The 16,080-nt window shown below is 38.5% G+C and overlaps 1 protein-coding gene across 3 annotated transcripts in view; it reads right to left on the bottom strand.

Annotated features, from left to right (window-relative positions):
- The window catches only part of MAP9 (microtubule associated protein 9), a 38,241-nt gene extending 28,207 nt beyond the window's left edge, over positions 1-10,034 (bottom strand). For 2 of the 3 annotated variants that reach the window (XM_045464840.1, XM_045464847.1), the window contains exons 1-5: positions 9,816-10,034; positions 8,795-8,950; positions 7,956-8,040; positions 6,499-6,819; positions 99-328 (exon numbers count right to left, since the gene is read on the bottom strand). In XM_045464840.1, the coding sequence (XP_045320796.1) occupies positions 99-328; positions 6,499-6,819; positions 7,956-8,040; positions 8,795-8,869 (711 nt within the window). In that variant the 5' untranslated portion in view covers positions 8,870-8,950; positions 9,816-10,034. The remainder of the gene's footprint in view (positions 1-98; positions 329-6,498; positions 6,820-7,955; positions 8,041-8,794; positions 8,951-9,815) is intronic. The other variant, XM_045464852.1, reaches the window with a different exon arrangement.
- Between the last annotated feature and the right edge of the window lie 6,046 nt (positions 10,035-16,080).

Below are 16,080 nucleotides of genomic sequence, written 5' to 3'. Positions count from 1 at the left end.
CACACACACACACACACACACACAAATTCTCTTCTTCATAATCAGATGCAAAGACCTGAGTTCAAGAACAAATTCAGCAGTTGCACAGTAGCACTAACCTCAGGATCTAGGTTTTCCGAGAATGCTTTTTTCTCAGCTTCTAGTTGTCCGTCATTTAGCACTGGGAGGGGGGAAGGCGCAGAATGTGGCTCTAATTCTTCACGGAGAGCAGTTGTTTTATCTTCTCCTGGCCCATCTTTCTCCTCCTTGTGGCTGTGTGTTTTCAACATGCTCCGTGGCCGAGGTGAAGGCCTGAAGTGGTTGTCTGCTTCAAGGCTGCTGTTGTTTTCTGCCAAAAAATAAAGTGTTTTAAGGTGAGCATACCAAAAAAATGACCATGACTTCAATTACACCCTAAGGTGCCGCCATACTTCCCTCCTGTGTCCATGCACCTTGGCTCTCTTCCCTGGACAGTCCAGAAGCCCACAACCCTTCTCTACACAGAGCTCCAAGAAGCACAAATGAGCCATAGTTCAAGGTCAATTTTTTTTTTTTTTTTCAAAGTAGCTGCCATCCTGGAAGTAACTAGTTTAGTTTTGTGAGAAGTTGACTCTTCAAGTTTATGAACTCTCATAGTCAAAAAAATAACAACTAAAAAACAAAACACCAACGGTGCCCCAGTTTCTGCCTCTATAACATGAGGGGGTTCATCCATAAACCTTGATTGAATGTCTGCTGTACAGGCCCTGAACACATTACTCACATTGCTGGACTTCATAATCAAGACAGTGACAATGACCCTGTCCAAGGATTTACACATTTGGAGGGGAGATGATTCTAAACAAAAGAAATTGTAAGAGCAAGGTAAGTTGCGTCACAAGCATGAAGATGATGTGGGTACCGGGGACAGGAGTGCTACTCTCATTGGAGAGAGGAACGAAGAACTACATTTGTGAACTGTGTTCTTTTGAGTCCATAAAACTTCTCCACAGTTGTTAAAGCGTCTGAGTTACTATTTCCCTTACTTCCAAGTTTAAAACGACAATGTAATGCTGGTATACTTCCAGCCCTCAAAGGTAAGAAAGCGTTTTACGTAAACTTCTTGCTTAAATGTTACCTGTTACACATATTCGTTTCTCCATTGTTCTACCAGTGCTTTCTTCTGACAAACTTCAAAACTGAAGTAATCAACACCTTCCTCCTCGTTAGCTATAAATGGGCTTATGAATGCTGCTAGAAGATTCCGTCACCATACCAAGCTGGCACCACTATAAATGTTTTATTGCCAATTTTAGCTATGTTCTCAACTCGGGCCAAATGTTCAAGCCATCCTGGATTCCTTCTCATGTTCCCCTTATGTCCGAAGCATCAGGACCCCCTGTTGAGTCTTCTTGCTAAATCTCTCTTTTACCCCACTTTCCACATCCCCGCCATCAGCAACTCATTTGCTCTCTCCTAGATTACCGCCTCAGAGATATTTACAAAATGCAAATCAGATCACATCACTCTTCCCCACAAAATTCCCCAATGGCTCCCCAGCATCCAATCCTACCGAATAAAAGCTTAATTGCCTCTGAACGGTATAAAAGGTCTCATGGTCTTCTGCCTGGCTACCAGCGCTGCCTTGTCTCCTGGTACACCCACTTTGTAGCCTGTGTTCCTGAAATACTCGGCTCACTGCTCTCTTGGGGCTGCGCCACAGACCCTCCTGCTACCATACCTTTACCCAAGCTGATCCCTCTGCCTAGAATGTCCGCCTGCTGCTTCTTCTCCTGACAAATGCTTGCATGCCATTCGAGCCTCAGTGTAAGCGGAATATTGTATAATGCCTGAAAGAAGGGGCTGAGTCAGTTTTTTTTTACTGTGATAAGAACACTTAACAAGGGATCTTACCCTCTTAGCGAATTTTAAGTGCCTAATACAGTATTGTCAACTAAAGGATCCGTGTCATACAGCAGCCCTCTAGAACGTTTCATCTTGCCTGAGGGAAACTTTACACCTGTTGAACAGCAAATGCCCTTTTCCTCTCCCCAAAGGCCGTGGCCACTACCATTCTACCTGCTCTCTGGATGAGTTTGTCTATTTAAGATATTTCATGTTTGAACCTTGGCTCTGACACTCATTGGCACCATACTCTTACACAATCATATAACCTCCACATACCTCAGTTTTCCCGTCGGTAACATGAGTTAAGAATTCCTAAGGCACCTGTGGGACCTGAGTAAGAAAATACATATAAAGTGTATGGTACTCAATGAACATTGATAACTCTGGTAAACTATTCCCTTCCTTTTTCTTTCTTTGTTTGTTTTTTGGTTTTGGTTTTGGTGTGTCCATCACTCCTGTTTTCTTTGGGGTAGTCTCTCCTCTTCTCCATCCTTGTGATTCTAGTGGATTAACAAATACCTCCTCTGTACCTCAGTAAGGAGGGGGGGTCCGCAATGCACCCCACCCTCCCAGCATATCACAGAAACTTCATCTCCCCTGTCCACAGCAGGTGGTCAGGAGGTCAGTACTCTTCTATTTAGAGTTGGAGAATATACCTTTAAGATCACATGCATCTGTGAGGATACGATTTGGAGACTGCTAGTGGCATTCTTTCCTGCCAAGTGAAGGGATGGCTGAGACAAAGAGACCAAATGATTAAAAAACAAACAAACAGACAGACAAACAAACAAACAAACAGACAGACAAAAAACAACTGGACCAAGGGATGGAGTAACTGGGCCAGTGACAGGGGTGGGAGGAGAGAGTGAGAAGGTCTCGGAGTCAGGGAGGGAAGACAGAAGTGGAGAGAATCCAGATGACATAAAAGGACTCTCTCTAGACTTAATCACACCTAAAGAGAGGTCTTCTGACATCCATGCTCAATTAAGTGATAAATTCCTCTTTCCACTGAAGTCTGAGCTGAGTCATTTGCAACCAAGACTTCTGACTGTGGGTACTATTATTTGTCAGTTATTACTATTATTGCCATTTCCAGGAAGACTTCCCTGATGCCCTCAAGTAAACTTAGGTACCTACTTTCCTTAGGTACCTTTTATATACTTTGCCATTCAATTGTAAAGTCTTTGCTATGGCTTAAATGTTTGTGTCTCCACCCTCCCCTCAAATTCTTGGGTTGAAATCCTAACCACAGAGTTGATGGCATTAGGAGGTGGGGCCTTTGGGAGGTGATCAGACCATGAGAGTGGAACTTTCATGAATGGGATTAGTGCCCTTATAAAAGAGGCTCCAGAGAGCTCCCTCACCCCTTCTACCACACAGAGATACGATAAGAAGTCTGAGACCCAGAAGAGGGCTCTGTCTCATCTGACCATGCTGGTACTGTGATCTCAGACTGCTAGCTTCCAGAACTGTGAGAAATAGGCTTCTGTTGTTTAAAAGCCATCCAGTCTATGGTGCTTTGATACAGTGGCCCAAACGGACTATGACAGTCTTGGAGGATTGGTATTAGGTCTTTATAATGTCATATTCTCAGTTATCATCACAGCACTTGTAACATTATGGAAATAAAACTATATTCACAATAAATCTGTGTGGAGAAATAAATTGATCTGCTTATGAGCAAATGCTAAATAATAAAATAAATAATAAGAGCACTTAGAAAAGTGCTGAATTCCCACCAGATTGTTCTAAACACTTCAAATATATAAACCCATTTAATTGTCTCAAACCTCTAGCGCAGGTTCAACTATTCTGCCCAATTCACAGACAAATAAATGAGGAACAAAGAGGTTGTACACCCATGATCATAAACTCTAGTTTGTGGGATTAAAGCAAGAGCACCCTGACTCTGAAGTTCATGCCTGTAGTCATTTTCATGTTAAAATAAAAATAACATACCCTGTAAAAATTACTTTCTACAATCACTGCCCATGTGACATTTGCTTGAAGAAATGAGAGTCTACTTTTTCCAAAAGCCAAGCAAGAGCAAATGAAACTTTCAGATTCTAATATTTTTATAAAGCATTAATTGCTACTTAGCAATGTCTCACCACATTAAAAATATTAAGCTCTAGGGGTGCTTGGGTGGCTCCGTCGGTTAAGTGTCCGACTTCAGCTCAGGTCATGATCTCGTGGTCCATGAGTTCAAGCCCCGAATCGGGCTCTGTGCTGACAGCTCAGAGCCTAGAGCCTCCTCTGGATTCTGTGTCTCCCTCTCTCTCTCTGTCCCTCCCCCACTCACACTCTGTCTCTTTCTGTTTCTCAAAAATGACATGTTAAAAAAATTTTTTTTAAATATTAAGTTCCAAATTTGTAAGAAAAAGAGTCTAAAAATTTAGAGAGGGATAAAGCTTAACCCGTGAACCACATTCTTTCTTTCAGGAGTGAATCATGCATTTATTCATTTATATGTTAAAATACTTACTGAATTGTATATGCCAGGCACTGACCACTAGCCTCAATTTTTTTCTTCAATCTGAAGAGGCTAGGAATAATGACTTTAATATACTTTATACCACAATTCCACTTCTAGAAATATGGTCAATTCGGAAAGAAAAAAATACTTCTATACATTTTCAAAATGCTTTCTTTTATAATTAAATGTAAATGATTACCTGTTTTTGGTAACTAGTTTTACATTACATATAGCGAATTGCAAATGGCTAATGACTTTAAAAATAAGGTATTGCACGTTTGTGTATAGTGTTTAGAATCCTGGGGCCATCTTGTGGTTTAAGAAAAGTATTTCTTTATTCATTTTAGCTTGTCACAGGTTTTTTAAAAAAGGTATTAAATAGGTGGATTATTGATGATTATCTACCATAAAGTTCTAATTATATGCTTCTATCTACATCAGACCAAATTTTAGCTTCTGTGTGTTTATACTTTCTTATGTACCTAATGAAAAGCTTTGCAGAATCAAGACAAGTAGGATAAATATAATCCATAAAAATAGACTTCCAAATTCACTAGGACTAGGAAACACTGTCTACTCTATCCTTCTTAAAGATCTCTCATGCATATTTCTTTCTGAATGGCTCCAACAAGTTCTCTCATAAAGAAATTACTTTAAAATTTCCATATTTCTGTGTTTTTCCAATGATACAAATGAACAAACTGTAGACTGTGTTTTGGAAAATGGTGAACTACTGGATATTTGCCAAGTTCCCTTATGTTCCCTTTCTCTTCATTTTTGATGCTATTCAGTACACCGGGAAGGTACATTTCAGCACTTTAATTCTGTTTCATTAGGCCTTGTGCTTATATTTTTGTAGACTTATATAGTTTCTCAGACACACTTCCATAGAGTCTCAAAATGATTCTGTAGAACAAGAAGAACAGGTTTCATCCTCCTCCTCATAAAGACAATAAGGCTTACCCTATTTGCCAAGGTCACCTGTAATTAACACACGGTGGCTTTTTTCCTGCTCTGTTCATATCTTCTTATTTGAAGGGTAATGGGATATGTCTGAAATAAAGTTCTGCCTGATGTTACCAGTGATACCTAACAGGTGAAGTATGAAATATTTACCAGTACTGTATTTAATGATATAAAGGAAATAGACTTTTATGAAGGTAAGTATCAACAAATCTTTTTTCTATAAAATAGGAAAAAAGGGCTAAATAACAGACACCAAACCCTTAATCTTCTATGCCCATATTTTTGTGTGGTGGCTCAGGGGGCCTCAGAGAGTCTGGTTCTTGCTTCACATCATCTTCACTTCACTGTGCCTAGAGCTCAGTAGAATTGTGGAGAAACTACCATATTCCCAATCGCACCAGGAACTTCCCTTCAGGAAACTGAGTTTCAGTGGATTTTCCCAGGGAACAGAGAAACTAAATAGAGATTCTCTTTTCTGAAGGAAAGTTGGAGGCTTAAACAACAACACCAACAACAAAACTCTCTCCCTTCAAATACTCAAATGTCAGAAAATCTTCTGGCAAATGATGGCATGGAAATGATTGTTTGAAGGATTAGTTCTAATGCCGCTGTAATACTAATTTCTGGAGTGTAAAATGGATTAGAAAGGACTGCATTGCAGTCCACCCCTGAAAACAAAACTGAAGCCCAAAGGCCTCGCAAGGCTCGAGAAGCTTTGGGAGCCACAGTTGTGAATGACAAGGTACTCTGTCTGACCTTCTAAAAGGCACCAGCATAGATGCAAGACTGACATACAACTGGATGCCAGAACTATGTGTTTTATAAATCCATTACTTTGATTTATAAGTCTAAAATTACAGGAGAGCCTGGGTGGCTCAGCCAGTTATGCAGCTGACTTCGGCTCAGGTCATGATCCCACCGTTCGTGAGTTCCAGGCCTGCGTTGGGCTCCGCGCTGACAGCTCAGAGCCTGGAGCCTGTTTTGGATTCTGTGTCTCCCGCTCTCTCTGTCCCTCCCCCGCTCATACTCTGTCTCTCTGTCTCTCAAGACTGAATGAAAGTTAAAAAAAAATTGAAATTACAAAGGTCAGTCTATTTCTTAAATATTTACCAGCTACCATATAAAGATATTTTGTGATTATCTGAAAATAAGTTTATAAGAACTGCGATTACACCAACCTAACAAATTACCTGAAGATGTGCTTTTGACTGGGAGAATCCTGGGTTTAGGTTTCATTTTAATTTTGTCTTTTTCAATTTCCTGGTCTTCACTTTGAGATTCAGATAAGGGAGCTCCAACCACGTCTCCACAACCATCAGGTGCCATGTCCTCATCATTTTTGGCAGAGAAAGCTGGCTCATCTTTTGTCATGTCAATGTTTGATTTCTTGGTTTTCAAAAAAGATAGTTTTGGGGAATTCTTTTCTTCATCATCTGATAAATGGAAATCATTCATTTTTTTCTTATCTGAATTTTCATCTACTGAGGTATCAGAAAAATCACCTAAGGAAACTGAAAAATGGGAGAGAAAAAATGTTTTCCACAGTCTTTTTTAAAGTTGTGAAGTTTACATTAATCAAAAAGACAACCTTAAAAACTGATCTTTAAGGTTGTAAAATGAACTTACAACTAGAATGGATGCAAGTTTGTTTTACCAACAGGTCTGCAGTTCTAAGACACAGCTAACTTAGGGAGTTTTCGTCAGTATTTATGAAATAAAAATTTCAATTTCATTAATTTATTCAAAACATACTTACTGAGTATGAAGAGTGTGCCAAGCCCTACACTTGCTCTGAGAATCATCCAAAGGTCCCGCAAAATAACAATGACATGGGATATTTAAGCTGGGTTTTGGACTGTAAAGCTTTTATCTGCAAATGACTTCATTATATAAAATCGAGAACATCGATAAGTGGAAGAATTTTACTGGCTATTTGCTAATTATATTTTTTTCCATAAAAATTTCAGAACTACAATTTCATGCATGCCAGAGTATTAGCTTTTACTATGAGAAGGTTGATAAAGAATGCTAACTTAACTATATAGCAATGATTTAACTATTGTTCTGATTACTTTTAAAGACAATATCAAGAGCTATTCACTGAATATTAAAGTATAATACACTGACTTGCGAGGTTGGAATTATGTGTCTTTACACTTGAAACCTAAAATGCTAATATTTTTACATAATCAAAGAACCAAATTAAAATACCAGTGCCGATATGCTAGGCTTTTAAAACGGAGCCCCTATTATAGCCAAAAAATCTGACTTATAAAAAGCATTACAAAAGTGATTCTGATGTGCACCAAAGTTTAGTTCCACAGGCCCTAGTTTTCAATTCGCTGGAGGGTCTCATAGGGTCGACACTTGTGTCCAACATGGTTTACAACTGACAGACATCCTTTCACTGCAAACCTATCAATTAATTTACATTTTCAGTATACACGCTCAGAAATAAACAAAGACAATCATACAACTTCTTAAAAGTTATGAATGGCTTTTTACTCATTAAAAAGTTGGAAATTTAAAACCAGTGTATTTGTAGGTATTATTTTAACGCAAGTGATTGTTTTTGTAGGGATGGGCTAAATGCAACTAAAGAAGCAAAAAAAGGACAAGTGGTTTACTTTTCCATATTCACACATACCAATCTCATCGCTGTCAAAGTCATCAGAGTATTCAGAACTTCTTTGCCTGGCTGAGCGGGCTGTAATTGCTTTTATTAGCTCATCCTGAAACGAGACAATTAAGATTAATTTCCACCCAAACAGAGAGGTCTCATATTTAGAATTAGTTCTTTAAACAAATAATGCTTGATTAACTGCTTTCAAACCCAGGTTTCACTCATATAACACATAATCCTTATGCCATGCACCCAAACCCTCAGACTCCATTGTAACACCACCGACAAGATCCCTCTCCTCATGGAGCTTAGAGTTAAATTGGAGGAAACAAGCAATATCAAATAAATGAATTACAGGCTGTAATCAGGGTGGGAGAATAATAAACAAGGCAGGACTCAATTTATACAGGATTTATTACACACTGGCGTTTTGGAAGAAACTGGTCCTTTTTGTGATCTTTTGTTTTAGCATATTGTGGTAATACATGTAATCCATACGGCAAACTTAGAAACTGAGTTCAAAACTGCAGTGACTAGACAGAGAAAACTGAAATGGTATTATGTCACAACAGAAAAAAAAAAAAAAACTTACATGCAAATTTAAAGCTGCTATATAACTTAACTTTTAAAAGCTGATTTAAAATTTCAAAAGCTAGTATACTAGTCTGAAAGCCACACAGAAGAGTTGGTAACACTGGAGCCCACATATGATCTCCAAAGGAAATGCAAAATCTCCAAAGGAAGGTAGGATTTACTCCTGCATTTTACAGGGTCATTCCTAGAATCATTTTGAGTCCATCGTTACAAATACAGAGTTAACCTTGTCAAGTCACTCAAAATAAAAATGTTTTGAAATACTTTACCTGGAAAGTAGTCCTTTTCGTGACTTTTGGACTCTTTGTATAAGCCAAAGTTGTGCTAAAAACTTCATCAGACATAGTGTTTCTTTCTTTTTTTCTTTTTTAAATCTTTATAAAATGGCTAACAGGCAAGGGAAATAATTCAAATTCTGATAGTGCCTGAAATGTACAAAAAGAAATCAGACTTTTTTGCACGTTTGAGAATTTCTATTACTACCCTTTAGTGCAAAGAGAAAAAAAGAGCCAACAAAAAACAATTGAGAAAAGCATCTCATATGAACATTAAGCTAATAATCACTTAAATATGTAGAGTTCTTCCAAAGAAATATAAAATTCTCACCAGTTTGTTATCAAAGAAAAGTCAAATTGAAGTTATCCTAAAATTGTTTTGCAATTATTTTAAGGATGATCAAATAAATGACTGCAACAGGTTAACATGATAAAATGGTGCCAATTAAAATACAGTATCTTATTCACCTCCCTTCCAGCCCCAAAGTATAACATTGTCCAAGAAAGAGCCATACCTTATTTAGAAAACTACCAAGGAGACTGGCAGCATAAAAGATACACCCAAGAGCGCTACCAAAAAAGCAAAACAAAACAAAAAACAAAAACAAAAAAACCTTGCGTACAGTTCTAGTGAAAGACAAAGATCATAATGCTAGACTGCAATAGCTATATTTTTTTTCCAGTCGCTCTTCCTTCCCATAAAAGTGCTAATAGGGCGAGCTAAAAACAAAACGAAGCTTCCGTGATAGGCAGCATTAAAATCACTGCACAAGTGGGCCGGTGAACCTTTCTCGTGCTAGGAGTGGAGGTTCGGGCCTCCGTCACCCCGCCATCCACTGCAGCGCGCGGCCGGGGACCGCTCTTGCCAGGCCAGGTGGCACCCGGGTCCCCGCCGGCTCCGCACTGCACCGCGCCGACAGACAGCCCAGGTCCCAGCACTCGACCGGCCCGTGCACACCGAACGCTGTCCCAGTCCCCTTCCTCCGAGACCCCGGGACCCGTGTTCTGTACCCACCCAGCCGATCCTGCGGTGAGCTCCCCGCTACCCTAGGGACTGAGCGCCTGGCCTTGGGCAAGAGCCTCTCGCCACGGCCTGGGCCTGCCGGCTCTAGGAGACTGTCACAGGTCTGAGCAAAGAGGAGGGACTAAAAGCGGAGATGGGAGGAGGTTGCTAGGAAACAGCGTCTCTGGGAGGAAGTGACTTCCTCACCGCCAGGTCTCTCGGGTACCCGACACCGCTCTTCCGCCTGACGCGTCGCTGGGGCAACCGCCCAGACGGAGGAAATGACGTCACCCCTTTGGATCCTGGGGAAAGGGTGCATTAAAGCCTACCGTGCTACTGCAGTTGCCTAGGACACAGGACCCCCCCAGGCTCCCACCCGGGACCAAGCCTTGCGCTTGCTAGAGGACTGAGAGCCCTTACCTCCACCTGTTTAAGTCAAAGCAGAATCACCGTTTTGTCAGAGTTAGGATTTGAAGTTTTGCGAATCGGAGTAGTACACTGACAGATGGGACAGAATAGCTACAGAGAGACATTTGCAGACTGAGACCAACTGCCCCCATTGAATCCTGGCACTCCTTCTCTATACCCGTGAGATGTCATGCAAATTTTGCCGCCCCCCCCCCACCCCGTTTACTCTTCTGAAAAAACAAAAACAAAAACAAAAACAAAACACTTTAGAGGGTTGCTGTGAGTATTGAATGAAATAATGTAGGTGGAACACCTGCAAGAGGCCTGAGATGGCCTTCAGTCAATATTAGATACACTTTTTATGCAACAGTCACAAAGTCCCTTGTCCACACAGCTGAAAACCCATTCCAAGTGTTTCTTTCATGGGAAGTCCCCCCCCCCCCCCTCCTTTGTATACGAAGTGGATGGATAATCTGGTTAAAATCAAGCCAGGCAATGAACAAAATAGTCTCATAGACTGGGGGACCACATTCTGCTGAGGTAACCAATATAGACATCACTTAGTACAGCGAATCCTTAAACAAATGAAAGACAGAAGCAATTCTTTAAAGACTTCGAAATAACATGATTTCTACTATTTTTTATCTTTAAAAAAATTTTAGTGTTTATTTATTTTTGAGAGAGACAGAATGTGAGTGGGGGGAGGGACAGAGAGTGAGGGAGACACAGAATCTGAAGCAGCGGCAAAGAGCCTGACTTGGGGCTCCAACTCTTCCATTGAGATCATGACCTGAGCCAAAGTCAGCCACTTAAGTGACTGAGCGACCTAGGCGCCCCTCTACTATTTTTAACTTAAAAAAGACTTAGCCCTTGCTAAATTGTCCAAATGAATTCCCTGACTAGAAATTAAACTTGTTCCTGGTATTTTCCCCATATCTCTAAGGTTTATTAATTTTTAACTTATACAACAATTATTTACAAATAAATCACATTGAGATTTTATTTATTTATTTATTTATGTATTTATGTATTTATGTATTTATGTATTTATGTATTTATGTATTTATGTATTTATTTATTTATTTATTTATTTATTTATTGTAGATAGACTGGGGGAGAAGAGCAGACGGAGAAAGAGAGAAAATCCCAAGCAGGCTCTACACTCAGTACAGAGCATGACAGGGGTGGGCAGGGGTTGATCCCATGACCTTGGGACCATGACCTGAGCCGAAATCAAGAGTCAGGTGCTGAACCGACAGAACCACCCAGGTGCCCCCAGATATGTATTTAATAAATCAATGTATTGAAAGCTAAATGTACATCACAAGAACTAGGAAATTTAGTTTAAAAACTATACTTTTAACAATATTTATTTACAATGCAACTTTAAAAATATTGTGCTCTGTTCATAGTCTACTTGTGTGGAAAAGTCAGTTTGATCAATATTTCTTTAAGTTTGATGTTTTCAAACATTTTTGTGTCTTTGCATAAGAGAAATATTATCCATTCTTACCAGTTACTGTTAACTTTCTATTTCATAGAAGTTATGGATAAACAAATATGATTCCATCATGGTACCCATGCCCACAGTAAGAAGACAGCGTCCACACTGTCCTACTATGCGAAGTCCTAATTTTTCACGTTATATATTTATATTCATTCAAAAAAACTCTGCTCATTTTTATGCATTGAACTAATATATAGTTTTCACTTAGATGTAATTTAAGAAAACAAAATTCATGTGGCACCTGGGTGGCTCAGTTGGTTAAGTATCTGACTCTTGATTTCTGCTCAGATCATGATCTCACCGTTTGTGGGATCAGAGCCCTGCATCAGGCTCTGTGCACAGAGTCTGCCTGGGATTCTCTCTCTCCCTCTCTCTCTGTCCCTTCCCCTCCCCTCAAAAATAAATAAATAAACTTAAAAAAAGAAAAAGAAAAGAAAATTCATGAAAAATATTAGTGAAAATAACCTTTAAGAAAAGATCATTGGGGCTACTGGGTGGCTCAGTCAGTTATGCATTTGGCTTTGGCTTGGGTCATGATCTTGCAGTTCGTGAGCTCGAGCCCTGCATCGGGCTCTGTGCTGACAGCTCAGAGCCTGGAACGTGTTTCAGAATCTGTGAGTCCCTCTTTCTCTGCCCCTCACCCGCTAACACTGTCTCCTCTGTCTCTCAAAAAATAAATAAATGTTTAAAAAAATTAAAAAAAAAGAAAAGATCCTGTCCTTTCCACAGTACTCACTAGATTTTTAGTTTCAACTTAGTACAAAATAATTAATAAACAATATTAAGCTATCCTTTACAAAGCTACAGCAAACAAAGACAGTTAACCTGAACTTATTGTACACAAGACATAAAGCACAGTATTTTTCTATTACCTTAAGCTGCAGAATATTATGTACTTTATCAATATTTTCAGGTAGCTTCAGTATAATATGTTAATAACAACATATGATACCTGAATTAATACTATTATTTTTATCTAACACAGTTTGCAATAAATACACAATTGTTTAATGAACTCATGAATAAACACATAGCATTTTAAACTGAAAAATAATTTTTGAAGCATTCCAAAACAAGATCACATATATTCAATTAAAAAAAAAATAAATACAACACTGCAACACACAAAACTTCCGTAGCTCATGTAACATTTTTTTTTTCATTTTCCAAAATACATTTGATCTCAGACATATTTGCTTTGCAAATATTTTTTGAGTTTATGCCCTTTTCATTGCTCAGCCTTGCCTTCACTCATCCATTCATGTATTCAGTAGGCACACCCATGTCAATAACATTCTTGGTCAGATTTTGGAAGTTCAAATGTAAACCAGACTAGAGCTCTGCCTAGGGATCTTACAGACCAGGGATAGCTGGAAGGTTGGGCAAACAGTGGTGATTTTACATCATGCTAATTTCTCTGTAGAAGTACAAAGAGAGATGCTGTCCGGAAAGAGCAAAGAATTCTTCCCGGAGACACAAAGTTTTCAAAGAGAAATTAAGCGTGAGTTGATTAATGAGTTTAGGAGAAAAGGAAGGATCAGAAGTATATTTTAAGCAGAAGAAATGCTCATTGAATGTGGAGTCTATCTCATTGTAGATTCCAGCATTTGAACAAAGTGATAGTGTGCCCCCTTTTGGGTGACAAAGAGAATGAGATCTATTTTCAATCAAGAAGCATCTGAGGAGTGACTCTTTTTTCAAAAGTTCCCTGCCCTCTCCTCAGCAGGCAAATTATTTATTGTCTTGGGACTGGCAGCACAAGTTAGAAAGAGACAAAGGATCTTGTACTCACAGCTGGCCCTGGGTGAATAAATGAAGCACCTGTCTGGCATTCTGAGAAGCGTGCTACAAAAAGCAAATCCCCTTCCATGTCAATTGATAAAAGACTATATTTACATTAAACACTGAGTGCGCAGGGCAGAAAGGAATGAGAGGAAGCACCCAGATACAAGTGCATTTCTCAAAATGCAGCTTGTGGGGTGAGAACTTAACAGAAGGGAAGTATTTGAATCTTGACGAAAGACAGCCATGACCAGCCAAGACTTTTACGCTGATTAAAAGTGATTTTAAGTGATTAATATTGATTAAAAGTGCTTATCAGCTTCTGATGAGTGAGGGAAGCTGGCCATTTTTAGTCAAATATACCAGCATTATACATGCCTACGATGTTACTTATACATCTTACTTACTTATACATCTTATGATGTTCCTGAAGTTTTAAGAAATCTTCAGTTTTGGTAATGTTTCAAAGACAGAACTCAATTATTCCTACTTCCGAAGTTGAGCTAGTATGTTCTTTCTTTCCTGATCGGTTAGCCCACAAGGCGTAAGGTAGTTTTACATGTCACCTTCCAACTGTAGCTCCCTTTTCATCTACGTTTTCGGAACTGCTCAAAACCTTCCTGCTTTGTGCACCTTCTCTCTAAGACAAATCTGGTTTAGGGGTAGAAAAGACAAAAAAAAATTTTGCCAAAAATTTTGTGAGTTTTTGTAGAATTAAGACGTGGCATTGAGGAAAGCCCAGGCATTGCTCAGTCAGAGTCGCCTTATAAAAGATCACCCCTTTCAGGATTTTCAAAGAAAGAGAGGCCAGAATCCAGCTGGGGATAATGTAAGACAAATTCTTCACACTATACAGAAAAGCTAATTTTGCTTTAGCGTTGCACTCCTGCAAGAATGTAATTTGTCTTTGTTTTTCTCCTTTGGGAAGTCTTTTCCAGAAGGGAAGAGAAATCCCATGGCATGCATTAGTAACCTACTTCCAAAAGATGGCAGCAAAGGATTTAGCACCAGGGAATACAACAGGAACATAACGTTAATATTTTGGAGCTATTTTATTATGCTTAGAGTGATTAAAAATTACATTGAAAAATAAACCACTTTTAAAATAATTTTCATGAGGCTTATTGAATGATCAGCTTTTTCCTAATATTAGAATGTTAGAAATTTAGTAGTTTAATGTGACAAGAAAATATAATTTTAATAAATATTTTTAAAAGACTTTGCATAACTGCTCATACCCCAAACTATTCCTGACTCCCCCAAACTCAGCCATGTTCATTGTTAATAGTTAGCCTTCTTTTCCATACTGTTTTTTCTATTCACATGAAAATGTCCAGGTTACATGTAGTCTTCTAGAACCTGATTTTTTCAGTTGAAAATCCTTTCATGTTAATTACAATTTGAATTGTGCATTACTTTATAGTTATACAATTATGTATATTCTAAAATTATTATTGATAGTCCTTTAGACTGTTCCCAATTTTTATGAGCAACTTTGAATAAACATTGGGTCTTATTTATTTATTTATTTATTTATTTATGTTAGAGAGAGCGAGAGCACGAGCGGGAGAGAGGGGCAGAGAGAGACAGAAAGAGTCTTAAGCAGACCCCACACTCAGCACAGAGCCTGACACAGGGCTCCATCCCCCTACCTTAGGAGCATGAACTGAGCTGAAATCGAGAGTTGGCCGCTCAGCCAACTCAGTCACCTAGGCGCCCCCTTAGTTATTTACTTTGGGTAAACTCCTAGGGGTGGAATCACTGGTTCAAAGTATATGTACCTTAACTGGCTTTGTAGTTATTGCCAAAATGCCTTCCAGAAAAGTTTTTACAGCATATGTATAAAAACATAAAGGCATAAGAACAGTTTTCACCTAGATTTATTCATTCATTTATTCACCTTATTGCTCCTTTATAAGATGTGATTTGGCTTGCTAAATTTTGCTTCTCATTTTATTCGGTGCAACTTTATTGTATATATTTTTTTTAATAAATTTCAGATATTGGCACAAACTTAAAAAAACTACATATCCAGGAAAAACATGAACATAAAATATTTTCTTCAGTGTTTAAAAAGAAACATTAAGGGTTAAAGAAAGGAGAAATTGTTTTAAAATGTAAAAGGAAAAATATTCTCATGTGAGTCAAAGTAAAACATTTCAAATTTCCTTAATTCTATAACTATTATTCCTAGCATTAGGAAGGCATTATTTAATATAGTGCCCTTAAGGAAATCCATTAGGTCACAGGCACTAAAAATAACATAAGTTAAAGCTCTTCATGTTTAAAACAGGCAATGATGAATGCTAAGGTATTACTAAATAGTTTATGTAACTTCAAAGTCACTATATTTGCCCAATCAAGGATTCAGTTTTAGGCATTTTATATACATATGCTGTAGCCAAACTTAGAATAAACTTTCATAAAAACTTTCTACTATGCAAGTTTCTTAACCTTAAAATGAACTTTTGTGACTCCTGAGTAAATATATAAGGTGATGCTTTTATTCCTTGGGCTGGATCCAGATGTCAACTTTTTGTTTTAAACAGCATGTCCATGCAACCCATAATCAACTGATTT

This window comes from Leopardus geoffroyi, chromosome B1 (genome assembly GCF_018350155.1).
Source record: "Leopardus geoffroyi isolate Oge1 chromosome B1, O.geoffroyi_Oge1_pat1.0, whole genome shotgun sequence".
NCBI lineage: Eukaryota > Metazoa > Chordata > Mammalia > Carnivora > Felidae > Leopardus > Leopardus geoffroyi.
Note: the sequence above shows the minus strand (reverse complement) of the source record. Positions and strands in the feature narration are given on the sequence as shown.